This window comes from Thalia democratica, chromosome 2 (genome assembly GCF_965202585.1).
Source record: "Thalia democratica chromosome 2, ktThaDemo2.hap1.1, whole genome shotgun sequence".
NCBI classification, from domain to species: domain Eukaryota; kingdom Metazoa; phylum Chordata; class Thaliacea; order Salpida; family Salpidae; genus Thalia; species Thalia democratica.
Window position 1 is genome coordinate 51893532 of NC_139166.1, and position 22587 is coordinate 51916118.

Sequence of the window (22587 nt, forward strand, 5' to 3'; positions counted from 1 at the left end):
ACCACGTTTCATAAGTACTAGAGTACCTTAAACTGAATAATGAAACTTGCACAATTTTTTTTGCAATAATAACACTTACAAAAAGTATGCATAGTTACTAAAGTTTTACTACTCTTTTATAGCGATTGATTAGGCTCTAGAAAAGCCATAAAATTGTAATTTAAATAGAAAAAGTAAATATTTTTTAAAGTTTCTACTTTATTATATGTGTATCGTTTTAGAAATCAGAAAGTAGTTAGTTACATATAAGTTTTTAACATTTAGCTTCTATTTAAAATAATTAAAACATACTTTATTTATTAACTTACTAAAAACAAATACTTTTATAAAAATCTGTTTCAAAAAACAAAAAAATAACGCTTACATCTATAACTAAACTATATACCTGAAAAATAACATTAATAGCTGACATATAAAAATCTAAATATGCAAAAATTTCAAACTAAAACTTACTGCAAATTACAATTTATTTATAACTTAACACTTCCTTGCAAGAAATACTAATTACGCGTTTGCATCATAATAGAACTAGTTTAGTTTCTATTTAGATTTTAACCGAGCGCATGAATGATATTTGAAATAAACAAACTTTACGAATTTTCAAGTAAATAGAAGGAATATATTTTACTTTAAATGTTTTGACTTATAAGTAATATCAACGAGTTTATGTTAAACTGTTAAAATGTTTATTTTTATTACATGCATCCTAGATGTTTTTCAATATCATTACTTATTCTGTAAAAAAAAAAATATTAAAATAATAATTAGGACTAGATTTTTAGGCTTTTTGTTTTTCTATAACATACTAACTTTATCCTTTTTTTTCAGTTTTGAAAACAAAACTTGAAAATTTTAGTTCGTTCTTTGTTTTTTTTTTTAAAACACTGTCTTTAAGCACAGTTTGATAATAAAAAACTTTTGCTTTAATCATAAACATATTTTTTTTAAAATCTTTAGATCTGCATTTCGTTGAAAGTATTTTTTTTATTAATAAATGTATTTACATTTTTTTCAGAAAAAAAAAGTTAGTACTCGTTTGGAAAACAAACTAAATATAAAAACTTTGTGCATAAAATAGTTGTTAGCCCTTAAATATTATTGATTTCGCCTAATAACTACTTAGTTGTAGTGCTCAAAACAATACACTTATATAGAAAGTATACACACTCTTTAGCTGTATTTTCGAAAGGTTATTTTATGTGTCAGTTGACAATAAAAAAAATTAAAAAAATTTTAATTAGTTTTTCTTAAATCAATATTTTTAATGTTTGTAAACAGACAGTTTTGTACCTATTTCAAAAATAAATTTTAGCTTGATAACGCACAATTGACCTAAATTGAGCTGAACTTGAAATAGTCTTATACATAATTATAAAATTACTTACACATAGGATAGCTATATCATATAATTTCATAATTTCAAAATTCATTTAGAAAACTATTTTTTTTAATCTGATATGATTCTAAAAGTAGTAAGTCTTTTTTAGTAATGTATATCTACGGTTTAAATACTTCAATATAACTGAATTTTTTTTACATATTAAGTATGAAGCTGAAAATTAATTATGCTAAAAATTCATAGTTATTGTGTTGCTTTGATTGAATTACAAACTAAGTTATGGTTTAATTGTAATTAGTTAAAAGTAGTAAAACTGAAATTTAGTTCTGGTTTTTTTTATTTAGACTGTGGCAATTTAATGGTAACAAAAAAAAGCTTATAATAAAAAAAAAAACCACAAACCTTTTGATAAAATATCTAAACGCTAATAAAAAAATGAACAATAGTGTTTGACTTTAATTCAACTAACTGAACAAAAAAATTACCAAAGATAAAATTCATGTCAAGGTGAAATAAACTTCCTTACAAAGGAAATAGAAATCAGTTTTTAAATTAACATACACATTTTATAAAAACGTAAGTATTGTAAAAGTGTAATTTAAATTTATTTTAAGTGTAACATTTTTCTTAAATAATATATCGATTTATTCATGTTGTTTATTGCAATATTAAGTTTTATTTACCTTTAAAAGCTTAATTAAAAAAATTAAGAAATCATCAAAACACAGCTTAACTAATCTTGATAAAAAAGCAAACACTTTTTATTTTGAAAAATGTATTGAATATTATTGGGTTTAGTTGTTTTGTATAGATTAAAACAGTTTTTGTGTATCTTTTTTATATCCAGTTTTCTACTTAAAACTTTTTTAGAATTTTCTCCTATTTACTCTTTATTTTAATTTTATAACAGTTGTAGCTCTAAAAAACACTTGAACTAATAAGCATTGTATTAAAATAAAGCTTAATTAAAAGTAAAAAATAATTTAGTTTAAAAAAAGTAGCTTAAAATATTAAATATTTAATTTTAAAAGGAGCTACTCAAAAAAATTCTCAGTAGATTTGATTAAAGTTTAAATTCAGAAGTTTTAAAACGTAAAAAATCAATTATAGTATATTCGATGTAAAGTAACATTACTAAACCAAAAAAAAAAAAACTTTAGAAAGTTTACTTTCAAATCAAATATTTGTTAAATTGATGAAAGTGATAAGAAAATACTTAAGTTACAAAACCTTATTTTTAACATTATCTTTAAATAGCAATTCAACAACTTTTTTTATTATAAAATTTTATTTTTAACACTGATCTTTAAAACAGATTTATAAAGTAAAAGTCTTTGTTTTACTTCTTAGAACTATTTTTAAAAGGGGTCAATTTAATCAATTTTACAATTCTAAACCGGGGCTGGCAATTTTTATGGCTAGGTATATGTCTAAGCAGGTCAACTCGCTAAGCACTGTATTCTTTAAAACATCATTACAAAAGGATATAAACTTTAAAAAATTGTAAAAAACATAAAATAAGCTTTCTAAACAGGAACCGCTCAGTTTCAACCCGCAACCATTTCCAACTCGATCAAATCCTAGAACCGCTTACCAACCAAGGGTATAAGGTTTAGGCGTAACAGTGAAAGTAAAAAAAAAAAATAAATAAATAAAAAATAAATACATAAAAATTAACAAATAAAGATCGAAAATTAAAATAAAATTTGTTGGGAATTGTACAGGTGGGAAATGATCGTGGGTGGGAATTGTTAATACTCGATGTATTGTAGCTAAAACACGTCGTAGGTCGATTTTTTAATTGGGTGGCCGCAGTTTGTTGACCTTATAAAAAGTTCTTGAAAAAAACATACTTAACCAAAATATAACATACTAAAATAATAATGATTTTTGTTAAAACTTTATAAAACATTTTATTGAGCTTAAAATAGACCAACTTATTTTAAAAAAACATAGAAATAAAAGTAAATCAGCATTTATAAATATGGTCGATAGACCTAATGGTTTATAAAAATAATTTATTTACAAATAAAATCTGAAATTTCTAAAACAAAAGTAATCTAAAATATTTTTCAAGTACAATGTTTAATTGTATAATATTTTTGCATGGAAAATAGATTTTTTTTAAATTGTTATTATAGGTACATATTCCGGACCATTATTTTTATAAATCGGTATAGAAAAAAAATGGAATGATAAAAATTATACTTTTTCAAAAAGCCTGTTCTTTTTATTTTTAGACTTTAGTTGTTACAACTCTGTAAACATTCTAATTTGAAAAATTTAAGTAAAACTAAATAAACGATGTAAACAAATACAAAATACTTTAACTAATTAGTATATTAATAAAAAAAAAGATAAATAAATTAGCTAAAATTTATACTAGCTTTATATTTAGTCAGCTAGTCTATCTAATGATGTAACTGTTACATAATTTCAATACATATTAATGAAGAACTTCATAAATTTAACTACGCTAAAACAATTGTTAACTATTAAATTCAATAAATTTTCATATCTAATACAAACAACAGTTTTGTTTGAATTACAATAATCTTGACTAAAAAATACCCTTCTAAAATATATGAAATTACAAGTATATTCTAAAAATATTTTAAGATACTATTCTGGCAAAATACGCAAAATATTTATATTTTAAATACTCAAGTGGTCTTTTTTTTAGTATCTTTCAGTTTAACTTTGAATCTTTAAAAATGGCCCCGGTCTTTAAATTGTTATGTATTTTGGTCCATAGCTTACTAAATTAAAAAACTAGAATTTAAAAACAAAATTTAATATAAAATTTCGATGTAAACTATTTTCTTAAAGAACATCTTTATAAACCGCTTTAAACAGAACTTTAAAATTAAATAGTACTATTTAAATGGTAAATAAAAAATCGAACTAAAAATCAATAAAACTAAAAAAAAACAATTCTAGTAATTTATATCATAATCGTTATGTTTTTGTTTAAAAAAATTAGTTAAACATGTATATAACTTTAATTTTTAAAGGGATGAAATTATATAAAAGGTAAAAAACTAACTTTACAGCGAAATTATAATATTTTATATAAAAGTTAGTATAATATTGCATTCGTTTAAAGACTTGTAAAAGAATATCAAACAGCATTTAATAACTATTTAAACGTAATGGAAATTTTTGAGTTAAAGTTTTTGTTCATCACAGCGTTTAAGAGAAAGCTTGCAAGGTCACGTGTTTTACTGATGCAACATTGCGTTTGCATACTACCGCCATGTATAAATACTCATCAGTTGGAGAGGAGATTATTCTGGACCCCCTTACTGCTGCTAAGATATAATAAAAAATATAAATTTATATTGTTTCATTATTTTATTTAAGAATATTTTCTTCTCATAAGTATTTTTATAATATTAAGTTCAAGCAGCTAATTATCATTCGAATTTTAACCTTCTCAAAGTATAATTCTTGGAGATTGAAATTGTGTTTAAAGGTTTTATCAACACTCAAAGTAATTTCTAAACTTTTTTCATTATTAAAACAAAAAAAAACTTTTCAGAACTAAAAGACCATTTGTTAAAAATCTTTAAGTTATTTATTTTCTAATATACCTTAAATCTTTTTCTTTTTTGATTAACATAAATAATAGTTTTGAGACCAAGTTAAATTTTGATATGTGTTATTTTTTTCTTGTTTTAGAAGGAAGGGTGGTGTTTATCTTCCAAAAAAAAAAAGGCAGAAGAGAAGTAGAGGAATTATATTATTCCAAAAGTAGAGAAAGAGGAAGTGTAACATAATATCAAACTGCATTTGATAACTGTATATGACCAACCTTACAGATTGTTAAGATATAATAACATTAATAAAGTGTTTCTTTTAATTAAACTCTTTTTAATGTATTTGAGTTTATAGTTTTCTTTTAAATCAGTCGTGCATATCGATAACAGTATAATTTTTATTATACCCTAAGCACATGGCGAAGTTTGCAGTATTTGTAGTCAGTTAACTGAATTCATAAAGTTCTTCTAAACTGACATTTTTATTTAAAACACTCTTATTTTATGTTTACAAACATAAAGTTTTGAGACTTAATTCAATAGAAGTTAAAAGTTTTCACAAATTTTAAAGATTAAGTATTTTTAAGCAACAACAGAATACTTGTAAAAGCCTTGTTTAAATAAAGGAAAATATAGTGGTGAAAATGATAACTAGAATTTAAGATGATTTATTGGAATTACAGTTTTTGTAAGTTAGCAATAAAAATGTTTTAAAAGAGCTTTAAAAGAAAAAAATATCTTTGTTTGTACAAGTAAAACAAATATTGCTGCTCTCTTTTTAAAATAAACTTGTTAAACTATGTCATTACGTTTTTACTCTTTTTAAGTTGCTATTGCACTCCTAAGCTTAAAGAAAAATCAAGTAATTAATACAATAAAACATTAAGTTACATAACGACAAACAACCATATTTAAAACAAAACTTAGATGTTAATCATTACTGAGTTAAGTAGTATTTATATTATGTTTATACGTAAAGTTTTTGTTTCTTTGTTAAGTTTTTGTAATGGTTAAAAAAGAGTTAAAAACTTTAAAGTTATAATTTATTTTTTAAATTTATAAAAGATTTTTTAAAGGGTGCTATTGTCCCTTATAGATTGTTATTTGATATAAAATTATTTTATAAACGTCTCAATAAGATAGTTATACTATTTTTATAAATATGATATTTTGAATATCAAATTTAAGTAAAGTCTTGATAAAAAGTTCCAACTGTATATATTTAATGACATTATATATTAAATGTTTACATTTAAAAAGTACTAGCTTATAAACTTTAAACAGGAATCATTAAAAAAAATGAAAAGTACTGCCAACTTCTTTTTAGAATGAAATCATTCAGTCAAACTAATAAACGCTAAGTGGTGTATTAAACAAAGTATGAGTTATTGCTTATTAATTGTCAAACACTTGTGTTAAGAGATAACTGTTTTGATTTTGTTATTTAAATTTTGTTAAAAACAGTTATTACATAGTTTCTTAATTACATACAGTAAAATTGTGAGGCATAGCTTGCTTGCTTTATTAAAATATTAGTTTTTTTTTAAATTGATTTAAAAACATCTACAAAAGTTAGATAAAGTTTATTTTTTAGTTAATACAAAGTATATTATAGTTTATATTTGTCTATGTTTTTATGATAACAGTATAATAAAAAATTTATTTTTTTATTACAAATTAACTTCTACTAACAATTAAAGTATTTTTCAATTTTTAAGAAAAAAAGCTTCTTCGTCCTTTAATCTATTTTTTAAATAATAAAAGTTTGTATTTATTTAAATTGTGTTGACTTCACTATGCTAAATCAGTATACACAATTAAGACGAAAACAGGAATTTATAGACAAACTAATGTTATTAACGAATCCTAACTGAAAATGAGCTTAAATTTGTCAAACATGTCACCTGCAAAAGTGCGTCAGTTGATCAGAGAGGGAGGTATAAAAGACGTACCAACTACTAAGTTTTGTCAAGGTTGAGCCTAACTACATATTAACTAAGTAAAAGTATTTTGACTATCACTTATTAAGTCCTGGACAAGACTTTGAACTGAATCCGTGGTGTACGACTCGATAACCGAAAGGTTTTTTCGTACACCAGGTTCTTAAGCCAAACTTTTTGAGCGTTCAAAAAACAGTTAATCTTTTCCTATACATTTTGTAACAATTTTCACAACAGGTTACGACCAAGCAAATATTATGATTATTCCTTCCAAGTATGCTGATGATTTTCGAAACTTTGCCGAAAAAAATAGCGGTGCTCTTCCACTGCTCTTTGCCAGCAAGCCAGGACAGTTTACAGCTCCTGAAATTTGCTTTGAAGAAAGTTCAGACATCAGAACTGATGTGCCCCTGTACTTGAAACTAGTTGATGGAAAAGTGCAGAAAGAACTTGCTGATCTTAAAAGTATTTTTATATGTGTTTTTTTTTACAAAGTTCCATATGTTTTTCATCTAAACACTTTTTAAATTACTTATGTTTTGATCTAAATACTTAATTACTACTTATATAAGATATATTAATTTAGAGTTTTTATTCGTATTTTTGTAAAATAAACCAGTTGTATTGTTTTAAGTGTTAGCTCTTAAGTAAAACAACTTAGGTAAAATATAGTAATAATTGTGTTTTAATATGTTTTAAAAGAAGATATGATATAATAGTTTATTTATAATCCTAGAGTACCTAAATTTATCTAAAATTTAAAAAAGTAGTTCATTGCTAACCAGATAAATTTAAAAATATATATTTCAGATGAAAGTATTGACGATTTTGTTTCGTTATATCTTGGGTGCAGCTTTTCGTTTAACAGAATTCTGATAGAAAACAGCATCATTCCGAACACGGGTTTCGACATGAACTCGAGCAAAAACGTTTCAATGTACAAAACAAACATTCCTTGCATGAAGTCTGGATGTTTTAGTGGAAATATGGTGGTCAGTATGAGATACATTCAAAAAAGTAAACTGGATTCAGTAACTGACTTAACATTTCCTTTGGTTCATGTGCATGGGGCACCAGTACACTACGGAAACCCAAGTTTTTTATTTACTATTTTGAATTACGTTCTGATAAATATTACTCGCTGAAGTTATGTGCTTTCATTATAAAAACTTTTTATCAAGTTAATAACATTAACTTTTAATTCATTTGCATTTAAATAATCCAAAAAATAGGTTAGAAAACTGTATGAATTGGAGTGCTCAATACATAAGAGCTTAATTATTAAAATTTGTTCAACGATTGTTACTTTAGCTGACATTGTTTCTCCTGGAAGGGTCTTCAGAGCTTTTAAAGTAACAACAAAATAACACAAAGCAAACAAATATATATAGTAAGATCAAGTAAAAAGAAAATAATTAATTATTAAGTATTGTAATTATGTACATCAGTAAATATAAGGAAAATTAATTAATTTAAAATGAAAACTAAGCAAAAACACTCGTCAAAATAAAATTTACAACAATAAATAAATACTAAAAATAACTAGATCTTAAATGTGGACACATAGAAGTTAGCTCTTTTCTTGTATTAAGTGTTTTAACTCTGTCCGCATCGGGAATGGCCATTCTTTCTAGATTGCAAATAGAGCAATTATCTGCCTTTCTGGGTACTGAGCAGTTTATTTTAAATAGCATTTGCCTTTTAATTTCTGAGAAATCGATACTATTTAATATAGTGAATTTAGCTAGGGCTGTTGCTTGTAATTTCTTGAGGATGCTTTACTTGTGTTCTTGCGATCTTGTTTGAAAGAAAATCCCGTTGAACTAATGTATTTCTATCTCTGACTGTAGCTTTGTATACACCCTTTAAAAGACATTCACCATTAAATGTGCAAATTATCTTGTTTCTGCATTTGCACGTTCTGTTCGTTTTGTTTGTAGCTATACCGTTTGCAGCATTTAAATTATCAAGTTTTTATTGACATTCTCAAAAACAGATACATTGTTAATTTTTTAAGTTAAAAAAAACAAGAATTTTAAACAAATAAGCTTGCTGTGGTGGAAACCTTAACATTTTTATATTTATAATACCAAAACAGAAGGTTTTGTAGGTGAAAAGCTTTTGCTAGTCCGTTTTAAAAATTCCTTTGTTTAACCAAAACATTTTCTTGTATAACTGAGGATTGAAAAAAATCTTTAAAATTGTTTTGTGTAGATTAAAACTACTTAAAACAAGCCTATAAACATGATATATACAAACTACTATGAGTTCATACTTTTGGGTAACCTTTTTTTAAATTCTTAAATAAAACATTCAGAAATTATTGGAATAAAAAACGTTGATCAACCGGACTATGGCGAAGTATCAACAATGACGAGCGAAGACGATGTGGCTGTGTTCTGGTGTTGCGGTGTCACGGGCGTTGAAGTGCTGAAAAACTCACGAATTTCGCTCGCATACACGCATGCCCCTGGCCGCATGTTCATCACTGATAAGTTGACGACTCCGGTTAGCAAAAATGAAAGTGTTCACGGAGGTTAAACAATAAATTGTTGCTTGATTTAGCCGTAGTTTACAGCAGCGTTCTTATTACTTACCGTAACAGGTTTTTTTAGTGTTCACTTGTTTTAGAATTATAAATGTTTAAGTACGTATAAAGTGGATTTTTAAAAGCATGCTTTACAGATTGCAAAGTCGTTGAAATTAAAAGAGGAATGTACAGCGTTGTTTCAAACAGTACATACAAGAGGTTAGGCAAGTTAGCAGAAATATGTGGTAGAGATATTGGAAATAGAGGAGTTGAGGATCTAAAAGTTGAAGGAGATTTTGAAAAATCGTGCATGGCTCTTTTTCAGGCAAAAAATATCGCCCTTACGACCGGCTTTCCCGTAAACGTTTCTCCTTATGACGAAACTGACGGATTGCCTGGTAATTTATTTTTTTTACTAACAATTGCTTATACTGTAATGTAAAGTTTAAAAACGATTTTTCAAAATAGTGATAAAACGTTAAGTTAATAAAGTATTTACTCTTTTTGATGTTTTATCTATCGAAAAAACTTAATGTTAAAATAGAACTTTAAAAACCACACAATCTTAACGTTACAGGAATCATCACTTTGCTTTCCACGCTCACTAGTTTAGATAAAAAAGTTACTATCATAAGTGACGATCACAATCGTAAGCTGTACCAAGATATCATGAAAGAGAGCTACAAAAATGAATACATATCTAAAACTGTTAAAGTTTTGTCTGCATCCGAAATTAGTCAGAGTAAGCTCGAGTTCGACTTGGTTTTAGCAACTGAAAGAGCTGGTAGGGCGAAAGACGGAAAGTAAGAAACTTTTAATAGCTAAAAAGTTGAAACTAACATACAAATTAAATCATTTTTAGCTACTACTCAATGAAAGCGCGCAACATATCCGATCGAGTCAATCGTGAAGTCGATGACCTTTTTGACGAAGTTACTAAAAGTGACGTCAAAGTGACCATCGGAATAGGTGACGGCGGAAACGAGGTGGGAATGGGAAGAGTTTTCGATAAAGTAGTAAAATTTATTGGCAACGGAGAGAAGATTGCTTGCGTCACGAAGACAGATTTACTGATGGCATGTGGTTCGTTTTATCTGATATATTATATGTTTTGGTTTTAAGAAAACAAATAGAGAGATCTCAACTACTGGAGGAGAAATAATGAATTTATTCTTTCAAGAATTTATTTTACAAACTAAGTTTCGGTAAAAGACCTCGTCAGTGCTTAAATAAATTTAAAAAGACATGTGACAGTCATGGAAAATAGCATTTAAACAATTAAATTAAAATAAAAATTTACTCAACATTTTTTACTTAAAAAACTAAACGAATTATGTTTTAATATTAAGATTGAGTTTAAGGTGAAGTTTAAATTCTAGTTAAGTTTTAAATCAATATAACAATAATGATAATAATAAAAGCTGTATGTAGCTTTCTTTTTTCTTTTAGTTAATTTTCAAAGTAAACATTGCTTAAGCAAAAATGTAGTTAATAAAGTGAGCTAAAAGTTGAGGTGCATTTTAACGTAGCTTTTTTTAATCGTGACGAAACTATTGAAAATTTAAACAATCTTGTGCTTGCAATAGCTATGAAAATTTGAAATCCCGCCCGAATTCTTTATATAAAAACTTATAGTTAAATCAAATTTTTACCTAAAAACTAAACAAGTTAAATTATAATATTAAAATGAATTTTTGGCAAATTTTAAATTTTTTAGTTAAGTTTGAAAATCAAAGAATTACACATAATATCAAAAAAAATCTGTATGTAGCTTTCTATTTTCTTCTAGTTGATTTTCAAAGTAAACATTGCTTAAATAAAAACTTCTTAACTTAAGCTCACTTATTACTATTAACTACATTTTTGCCTACTTTGCCACAAATTCAATCTTAATATTATAATTTAACTTGTTTTGTTTTTAGGTAAAAATTTGTTATAATTATAAGTTTTTATATAAAGCATTCGGGCGGGATTTCAAATTTTCGTAGCTATTACAAGTAGAAAATTATTTAAAATTTCAATAGTTAAGTCACAATTAAATTTAGCTTTATTAAAATGCATCTCAACTAAAACTTACTTAGTACCATTAACTACATTTTTTTAAGCAATGTTTACTTTGAAAATTAACTAGAAGAAAAAAGAAAGCCACATACAGATTTGTTTTATTTTATTATTATTTGTGTTGTTTTTTAATTTTTAAACTTAACTAAAGTTTTAATTTTACAACTTGTTTTGTTTTTAAGTAAAAATTTTTTTCAACTAAAAGTTTTTATAAGATGTATTCGGGCGGGATTTCAAATTTTCATAGCTATTACAAGCACAAGATTGTTTGAATTTTAAATAGTTACGTCACCATTAAAATAAGCTACATTAAAATTCACCTCAACTTTTAGCTCACTTTATTAACTACATTTTTGCTTAAGCAATGTTTACTTTGAAAATTAACTAAAAGAAAAAAGAAAGCTACATACAGCTTTTATTATTATCATTATTGTTATATTGATTTAAAACTTAACTAGAATTTAAACTTCACCTTAAACTCAATCTTAATATTAAAACATAATTCGTTTAGTTTTTTAAGTAAAAAATGTTGAGTAAATTTTTTTTTTAATTTAGTTGTTTAAATACTATTTTCCATGACTGTCACATGTCTTTTTAATTTATTTAAGCACTGCGAGATCTTTGACCGAAACTTAGTTTGTAAAATAAATTCTTGAAAGAATAAACTCATTATCTAATGAATAGTAAAGTACTTAATGCTAACAAAACATTAAAACGACCAAAAACATGCAGAGTATAAACTCTTAATAAACGTTATTTACAATTTAATTATTTTTATATATGAACAAAAATTTCATAAACCAACGAAAAGCTTTTTTTTTTCAATTCGATATTTAATTAAATTGTTAAAAAAAACAATCAGACATTTTTACAGGTGTTAGTAATTGGGGATGCCAAGCATTGGCTTTTGCTCTTGCAATTTTACAATATTGTCCGTACCATGAAAGGTTTTTAAGAAAAGCAGTTGGTAAACAGTCAGTATCTAAAAATTTGAAAGTTCCTACTGTTAAAATTGTTAGTCACTAAACTATAAATTGTATTTATTATACATTACCTACGTTCTTAAGTAAACTTTATTTTTATTGTTGCACTTAACAGGAAAGAAAAAATTTGTCTTTAGTTGAATCCTTCGGTATAAAAGACGGGATAAGCCCAAATAACATAATGTCGGTAGATGGAATGGAATTTGAAAACGAACACAAAACCATTATTGAAGAAATGTCACTGTGTTAATTTTCTTAACCGTCAGTTTTATATAAGAGCTTAAACTTTTTTAAGTTAAAGCGTAAAAATACATTACATGGCTTTATTAAAAGCAGCAGATTTTATAAAATCAAATGTTAACATAGAACATGAAAAGACGGCTTAAAATTTCATAAAGTCATATTGAGAAAATAAGTCTTTTATTGTGATTGTACAAAACTGTGCTTTAATTTAAAAAATTTTGATTAGTTTATCAAGTAGTACTTAAAAACTAAAGTTTTTATGTGTTTTATTTATACAAAACTTTTATTTATTTACCATCGTTTTTAATTTATTTTGAGATGATGATAATAAAATTTAACTAAAAACATCATGTTAAGAAACGTTTCACAAATAACTACCTTTTTTTGCACTTAAAAAAAGTTACTTAAAAGCATTACGATTTCATAAACAAACTCAAGATAATTAAAGTCTTTCTTGATATTCATAGTTTTTGAATTTAAAAGGTGTATGTGATAACAAAAAACGTCAGACGTTTATATAAGTAAATACAAAGAAAAATCTTAAATTTTTTCTGAAAATATTTTTAAAAATTAAACTAAGCATCTAACTTAAAAAATATCAGTCTTCTTTACTAGCTAACTCTAAAATCTTAAAATGAATTGATGTTTTAAAATATAGACAGTTGGTTTACAAAAAATAATTTAAAAGTTGAAACAACTAGATATAATTTTTAATATACATTTGTATATTTAATAACATTAAAAAATCTTTTTTAAATTTGTATACTTTCTAATCAAAGATAAAAGTTATTAATCATTACAGATACTTTGTTTTCAAAAATTACTATAAATATCAACTACTCCTTTTTGTTTTAGTTTAAATTTTCAGATAAACATTTGCAGTCAAAATTAGAACGAACTTGCTTTATATGTAGTTTGACAATACGGCTATATTAGGTGTCAGTTAACCATATTTTATTTTTTTAATTTAGTAGTACCAACGTTAACAAATAGTTTTATAATAGTTGTTTAACAATATTACCTTACAATTTCCTGAAAAATAATTTTGAATAAAAAAGGAGAAAATGTTTAATAAAATAAAGTAGCTTTATCTTGCAATCATAATCAAAGTTTACAGTATTTAGTCTTCAAACCATTAATATTTTTAAACTTAAATGTTTACAGTTAAAAACAGTAAACTTCCTTTTAAGTTCGCTCTTTTTGAATACACATTTTTTACCAAAAAATGATGTGCAAAAATATGAACTTGTATTTATTATGTTTTCTTTAAAGTTTTACTCAATAAAGACTCTTCATTTTTTTTCAAGTTTTACTTTAAAAAACAAAATTTAACAATAAATAAAATGAAAACATACTGTTTTTATGTTTTTGTCTTTTTGTAAGTTTAAACTTTTTGAAACAATAAAAAATATTTGAACATCACTTTAATAACTATTAGCTAGTATTATTTAAAATTTAAACTTTATAAGTTTATTTGGCATAATTAATTATATTAATATTTTTATTTCTTCCTTAATAACAACTCTGTTTAAGAAATTATTATTTCTGGTTGTACTAAAGTACACAAATAATACAATAATTTTACATATGATGTACCACACTCGCTTTTGCCCAGAAAATTTTTATTGTTGGAAAGAGTTGAGTTTGAGACTGATGTTTTTTCCCATTAAAAAAAATAAATGAATGTACTTTTGTATATAAAATACTTTTATTAAAAAACACATAAACAAAACTATTAAGTTTAAAAATTTACTAGTTTTTTAAGAATGTTTATTTTTTTATTTCTTATTCCAGGACGGAAAGTAAAGTAGAAGCGCAGTGGGTTTCAGGTTAGGTAAAATTCCCTTTTTATATTGTTTACATATTTTTGATATTTATATCCATGTTTACAAACTTATATTCAAATTGTATCTTTACCAGGGCCTAAATTTAAGATGAAAATTTAATAATGTAGTTTATCAAACGATAAAATTAAAAACGCACAAAACTTTTGGTCCTAAGACGTGTTATTCGATACAAAGAACCTTTGGATTATTGAGTCTTGCACGACGGATATCTTTTGTAATATATAATAATTATTATATAACTGTAACTATTATATATTATAATAATATGCAAAATAAATTCAAAAAAAATAATTTGATATATTAATTTAATTGCATTAATAGTTTTTAAAATATTGCATTTAAATGACTATAATATAACGAAAATTAAATATCTCAGTTTAATTTATTTTATTAAAACTTTAGCGGCATGCAACATTAAAACGTAAAATTAAATTAAAATATTGCAATTTATATTATACAGTTTAAATTTAATTTGCTTTTAATATAATATTAATATATATAAAAGAAATATACTAATTAAAGTATCTTTATAAAATATTTAATTGACCTGTTTTTTTAATTATTAAAATTTTACCATTTTTATATAATGCAAATTAAATTTATAGTTTTAGAGAAATATATTAAAACTTTAGCTGCTTAATTCATTATTAAATTAGATTAAAATAAAATATTTCACTTTAAATTTAATTTACTTATAATACAATACTAATATATGTAAAAGAAATATACAAATTAAAGTAAATTTAAAATATATCTAATTGAATTTTTTTTTCAAGTTATTAAAATTTTACTATTTTTATATAATGCGATTTAAATTTTTAGAGAAATACATTAAAACTTTAGCTGCATAATACATTAGATATTTGATTGATTTAAAATATTTCAGTTTAAATTTAATTTGCTTATAATACAATATTAATATATATAAAAGAAATATACAAATTAAAGTATCTTTAAAAAATATTTAATTGACCTTTTTTTTAATTATTAAAATTTTATTATATACCATACCTTTAGTAGCCATTTTTATATAATGCAAATTAAATTTATAGTTTTAGAGAAATATATTAAAACTTTAGCTGCTTAATTCATTATTATATTAGATTAAATTAAAATATTTCACTTTAAATTTAATTTACTTATAATACAATACTAATATATGTAAAAGAAATATACAAATTAAAGTAACTTTAAAATATATTTAATTGAATTTTTTTTTCAAGTTATTATAATTTTACTACTTTTATGTAATGCGATTTAAATTTATAGTTTTAGAGAAATACATTAAAACTTTAGCTGCATAATACATTATATATTTTGTTAAATTAAAATATTTCAGTTCAAATTTAATTTGCTTATAATATATTATTAATATATATATAAAAGAAATATATAAATTAAAGTGTCTATAAAATATATTTTATTGACTTTTTTTATTATTATTAAAATTTTACCATATTTATATAATGCGATTTAAATTTTAAGTTTTAGACAAATATATTATAACTTAAACTGCATAATACATTAATATATAAGATAAAATTAAAATATTTAAGTTTAAATTTTATTTAATAATAATATAATATTAATACTAGTATTATTTTTATATTTCTATTTTTTAATTAAAAATACAAATAATATAAAGTTATATATCGCATATTATCATTTTATTTAAAACAAACAAAATCAATTTTATTTAAACATATTAATAAACATAAGTTTAATGTGCAACGTAAAATTTAAACAAAACTTTAAAAGATAAACATATTTTTTCATTATCATTGATCATGTATACTGTCAAGGTAAAAAATTTTAGATTTGATTATTCATATTGTTCCATTGATTAATCATTTATATTTTATATGAATTCAGAGTAATTCTAAATACTTGATTACCGTAATATAAAGATTACATATTGTTTAATTAAATAATTATGTTTCAAGTTTTTTTAAAATTTTTATGTTTCACACTATTTATATTGTGCACTTTTTACTGTGTAAATATATTGTAGTTTACATTGTGATGACCTCGTTTGATTTTGTTTAAACGAGTTAAATTTTGTTTTGTTGTAAAATTTAAAAAGTTGTATAAATTTTTTTATTATTTTATTTTATAGTAATTATTAATTAAAAAAAAAATATGCCCTATTGTAGACATAATTTGAATATATATTTGAAAATTTGAATATTATTATCAAAATTGAATATAAACTTGAAATACTCTTTTAAAAAGATCTGTCGAAATGGAAAGAGGGGATGGCTAATTTCAGCTCGATATTGGTCCAAAGTCATTTTCTATTCAGAAAATATTTAATATAATATAAACTAAAAATATAAAACTGATAGTTTAATTTTTCATTTTCATGTATAACAAATCTGCCAATATAATGGCATAGGGGGGGGGGGAAATTTTTAATTTTAATTAAAAATAATATTGGGTCCCATGTGAAAGCATGGGTCCCAATCCCAAGTGTCAAAATTGAACAAGGTGACAAAATTGCATAAAGAAAATTTTGCACCAAGGGTCAATTTTGCAAAATGAAAAAAAAAGTTAGTGACCCATAGTAACGGTTAGAAGTTGATGTGACAATACAGAATGCTTTGTGTTGAAACATTGCTTTACATGAAAATACAAAGTTAAAAACACAACACAGCCTGAATTTATCCTGTAACTTAACCAATTTAACAACATTATTAGAATTATTATCATTATTTATAATTTTATTTTTATTCATTAGTTCACTCTTTTTAATATAACTGTTGCAAAAATTTTGTGAATCAGATTTATTATCCACTAATTTAAAGGTTTTAATGAAAGAACTTATTTTTTTCCTCCCAAAATAGGTGCTAGAATAGATTTTAGTTGAAACTTCTCAAGAGAATCAAAACTACATGGGTGGTTGGTGTCTTTTAACGGGTTAAACAAATGATCTTTTAAGTTAATAACTTTTCTAAAATGGGAATCCGGTATGGTACAAAAATTCTTTTTTTTTTTTAACTGGACAAAAATGATTAAATGTATAATTAATACTATTTGTTTGTACAACATTAGAGGCAGTGGTCCAAACAATAGTGATTAATCTAGGATTTTTATTGCTAGACAAAGAACTTTCATAGTAATTGGGAAATTGATTTTGAGGATTATTATTGAATTTCAGTTTAATATTGGTGCAACATAGTACTAGGCTAGGTAAATACTGGAAATTTTCCTAAAAAACTGATCTGTAACAAAACACTTTGAAAATAGTTACTCTGACCTGCAACAATGTTACAAAAGTTTCTTTGAAAATTATTATTGATGTGTGGTCTGAGGGCATAGGGGCCCTAATGACAACGTTAAAAATCTCTGAGTTGAACTGCAAGATTCAGGGTTCGTGCGCGATTTTTTTTTCATTTAGCCTGACTGAGACCAATTTAGCCTGACATTTTTTTAAAGTAAGGAAAATCTCCTTTAGAAGTAATTTTAGGTATTAGGGGGTCTTGATTAGTACTATTGTAGTATCCGAATTCAACCAGCTTTAACTTAAAAATATTTTGAGCTTTAAAAATCTGCAAAAAGCAACTTATAGCTTAGTTACAACTCAATAAATAAGACTAAATTGTGAAAAGGTGATTTCCCCCTATGCCCTTGACATAACAAATTCAGTGATAAGTTTTAAAATAAGTTTTATATCTAATCTAACACTAGTGTAAAAATTTAATATATATCACTAAACACAATTGTTCAATTTGATTTAGCAATGAGTAAAAACATTATAACCATAAGATTTATAACAAAACGACGTGAATTGTTGTGTTTTATTAAAATTTAAAACAAAACGCTTACACGAGTACTAAAATAAGTAAAAAAAGTAAAAAATGTTTATTATAGTATTTAGACTAATACTTAAAATTGATACATAATTATAAATCCTAAACTCTAAATAAATACAGTGATTGTTGATCGCATATCAGATTTAAAAAGCTTGTACTGAAATCGCTATTTGTCCCTGCGTTGTGATAATAGTGAATAAGTTTACAAATTAAGTAGCTGTAAAAATTGAGAAGTTTAAATTTATTAAAGCAATATGACGTTTGCTTAACGACCAATTTTTAATACAAAATGCTATTCTTGTTGTAGCAACGGTCAGTTATTGATGAACTCTGATTGATGAAAGCAAATTCCACCTTTGAATTGAATTGAATCTCTGAGTGGAATTCAGTTAAGCGTTTGAACTTTTGTAAATTTGTTGCTTTAAAAGAAAGTACCAAACTATAGATTAAACTTTGTTGCTTATTAAAGAAAGTACCAAATTATTAAATTATTCTTTAGCTTTATTAACTTTTTGTACAATTTCACTTGAGTTAATACGTATTTTTTAAATTACATTTGTTATTAAATATTGTATATTAAATTTTGCTGCGTAACTTATAACCAGTTGTTTTTAATTTAAGTTACTATTTAAGTGATTACTAAACTATTAGAAATAATTAAGACTAAGAAGGGTTTAAGACAAAAAAAAAAGTAGCGGGTCTTGCAGATACTGAGCCATCAGTATCTGCTGACTTCAATGGCGACTCTGACTTGATATCGAACTCACAATCTCCCAGCAATATTCAAGCGACCATAAACAGCGCTCATGACACAGAAGTAAGCGCGCAGACTAGGGAAAATAATAAAATTGTAGATTTTAATGCTTTAGATGAAGTTGATTTAGATGTTGAGGATTTAGCTCACTTATTAGAGCAAGCTACGGTTTTAGAGAAAAAAAATAATTAAAAAACGAATTAAAAGTTAAAATTAGCTAAGAAAAATTTATTGTACTTAAAATTTGTACTCCCACAAAACTTAGTACTTATATCTTAAAGCTAAGTTTTAGTGTTGTAAATATCTCTAATAACCTTAAACAAACAAACAGTAAAATATATGAATAAACTGCTAAGAGTTTTAATCTAAAAAGTATTTGGTATAAAGCCTTTAAATTAGAAATTAAAACAGTTCAACCAGCTAAGCTGTGAAAAACATAGCTGATGTAAACAAATTTAAACAAACAGCTAAGTTGTTGAACTAAACGGTAATGTTCAAACTGTATTTTTTTTATAAATTTTCATAATTATGACGTAAATAATCTACTCGAAACAAAATAATGAAAACTCTTTATTTTTTTTTAGAGATTCAACAAAAGGTTTTAAGCATTTATTTTTACAAATACTGACTGATTTTGTCTTTAATAACTAAATCTTTATTTAAGAATAAATTCACATCCCAATTTGATCTTAAAAAGATTTCTTAATTGTTTTTAATCAAAAATTTTCAAGCATTTGAACTGAGAAAAACTGAGATTCTGAAATTTTTAAACATAAAAACTGATTTAGCCTGACGTTTTTCAACTTTTTTCAAAAAAACTGATTTAGCCTGACTTAGCCTGATTTAGCCTGACGCGCACGAACCCTGAAGATTGAAACCTAGTGGTTGACACATATACAAAAAAATCTTTTGTAGTATCTAACCTATTCAGAGAATTAAAGTGATTTTCAACTAATATCAATAAATAATATATATAACATTTGGTTATGCTCTTCAGGTCAGCACCAATAACAAACTGAAAATATAAAACTTTTGATGTCTTTTTTAACCATAATAAAAGCAATTAAATACTTTAACTTATTAGTTTATTATATATAGATTAACTTTATTCATGTATTTTTAATAGATAAATTTTTTGCCAAAAATTATGATTATATAACACATCAAATGTATTATAATTTCAGCTTGATATTGGTAGTCTATATAAATTGTTTTATTGAAATAATCATTAAATAATGTAGATTAAAAGCGATTAAACATTTAAGTTTTATTAGTTTAACATAAATATGTTAAATTTTGTTTATTACTTTGCCTAAAATCATGGTTAAAAAACACATTGAATATAATACAATTTCAGATTGATATTGGTGAAACATCATTCTTGGTAATTACCAAACTACAAATTGAAACCTAGTGGTTGACACATATACAAAAAAGTATACTATTGTATATTAATTAGAATTTGAAATAATTTTGTGCATGTAAGTGATAATGTATAACACTTACATATGACTTATAGTAATATTACTATGAGTAGTATATACTACTTATAGTATACTTATATAATATACTAATATAACTATAGTATAGAAGTATATTAGTAATATTAGTAAACTAAAACTCTTGTGTGTAGCCTTTTTTTTCTTATTTCTGTTTTTTTTGTCAATTTCTAATTATTTGAATTTTGAGCTCCTTTCTCTAGCTTGCATTTTTTCAACTGAAAGCGCAGTGTATTACTGACTAAAACTAAAAACAGACTGCGGGTACCCTTTAGTAGCCTTCCAGGACAAGACATAAAAGGTATCCGTTGTGTACGACTCGATTACTAAAAATATTTCTTTGTGCACTCGGTCCTAAGAACAATTATTTTAAGTGATTTTTTTTTGTCGTTCAAAAAACATTGGTTTGTTTTTTAAAGATATAGTGTGAATAAATCATTTAAAAAATATTCTTAACCTTTATTTTAAAAATAACCACTTTTAGTTAAAATATATGGTGAATTTGTTGTTATTTATATTTTATATGTGTCGACTGTCGACCACTAGGTTTCGATCTTGTAACGTTCAGCACAGAAAATTTTCAAAGCTTTCATTAAAAAAGGACCCCCACGCCTCAAGGCAACAGTGTAGGGGGTTTACCAAATATTTAGAAGAAAAATTTTTTAGTGTTGTTTCCAATTTTAAATAAGGAGCATAAAGTTAATATTATAGTCAAATTTATTAATTTTTCAAAAAACATAAAACTTTAATGTCAATTATTTTCCTTATCTTAAAAGCTATCTCAAGTTGTTATTTTATTTTAGAGAACGCACCTTTGTCTTTAATTAAAAAAAATATTTGGTTTGGGGTTGGAATTATTTCATGGGGTCCCTCCAAAAATAAAGTTTTTTTTTTGTTTTTTTCATTATTATTGTTTTAGAACCAAAAATAAATATTTTTTTTAATTTTTTTATTTTTCCTTTATTTTGCATGTTGTTTAAACTCTTAAATGTTTATCTTATAAATAATGTTAATATCTTTTACGATTTGGCCCCAAATCGAAATGATGTATATTACACTATCATTTGCCTTGGCCATTTCCTAGATAAAAAATTGATAAAAAAAAAAAAAATAGTAAGAATGTGAATTACAACAAATTTAATAAAACTAAAATAATTTAATTAAATTTGTTGTAATTCACATTCTTATTATTTTTTTCTTCCTTTTATCAATTTTTTATCTAGGAAATGGCCAAGGCAAATGATAGTGTAATATACATCATTTTGATTTTGGGTCAAATCGTAAAAGATATTAACATTATTTATAAAATAAACATTTAAGAGTTTAAATATCATGCAAAATAAGGGAAAAAATAAAAAAATTAAAAAAAATATTTATTTTTGGTTCTAAAACAATAATAATGAAAAAAAACAAAAAAAAACCTTTATTTTTGGAGGGACCCCATGCAATAATTCCAACCCCAAACCAAATATTTTTATTTTTAAATTAAAGACAAAGGTGCGTTCTCTAAAATAAAAAAATTTACAGATAGCTTTTAAGATAAGGAAAATAATTGACATTAAAGTTTTATGTTTTTTGAAAAATTAATAAATTTGCCGATAAAATTAACTTTATGCTCGTTTTTAAATATCATAGCTCTAATTTTTGATTTGATTGTTATATGTTTGGCTTAGGGATATAAGTTAAAAAAAAAGATAGAAATTGTATAAAAAATAAATCTCTGTTTTATGCATGTAAATAATTTGCATGCACAAAAAAGGTTTTTTTATGTTTGTTTTAGTTGTTCAAACTTTTTTTGATTAATTTTTATGTGTTTGGGTAAGGTGGATTAGGGATAAGAGTGTGGATTTTAAAATATTGTAAATAAAATAATTATTACTTAATCATGTTTTAATGTATGCAAGTTGTTTGCAGATTTTTGAAGCTTCCTGAATAAAAGAGTGAACACATTTTAAATTGTTCTTCAAGTGGCCTGCCACCAAAATCTTTTGTTTTTATTAAAGGATGGAACTTGTATTTCTACGTATTTTCATAATGCAG

The 22587-nt window shown here is 24.2% G+C and overlaps 1 protein-coding gene across 1 annotated transcript; it reads left to right on the forward strand.

Annotated features, from left to right (window-relative positions):
• Window positions 1-6738: 6738 nt before the first annotated feature.
• LOC145849838 (D-glutamate cyclase, mitochondrial-like) lies at window positions 6739-12911 on the forward strand. The gene is made up of 9 exons (XM_082954915.1): window positions 6739-6851; window positions 7056-7283; window positions 7629-7913; window positions 9136-9354; window positions 9504-9746; window positions 9926-10151; window positions 10211-10431; window positions 12284-12423; window positions 12508-12911. The coding sequence occupies exons 1-9, from the start codon at window positions 6755-6757 to the stop codon at window positions 12640-12642; spliced, it is 1794 nt and encodes a 597-aa protein (XP_082811041.1). The 5' UTR covers window positions 6739-6754; the 3' UTR covers window positions 12643-12911.
• Window positions 12912-22587: the final 9676 nt, after the last annotated feature.

Excerpts from the sequence above, each read along its gene's own strand:
- LOC145849838 (XM_082954915.1), top strand. The coding sequence starts at position 6,755 with ATGAGCTTAAATTTGTCAAACATGTCACCTGCAAAAGTGCGTCAGTTG. Across the intron at positions 6,852-7,055 it reads AACTACTAAGTTTTGTCAAG|GTTACGACCAAGCAAATATT; the intron begins GTTGAGCCTAAC and ends TTTTCACAACAG. Across the intron at positions 10,152-10,210 it reads GGTAGGGCGAAAGACGGAAA|CTACTACTCAATGAAAGCGC; the intron begins GTAAGAAACTTT and ends AATCATTTTTAG.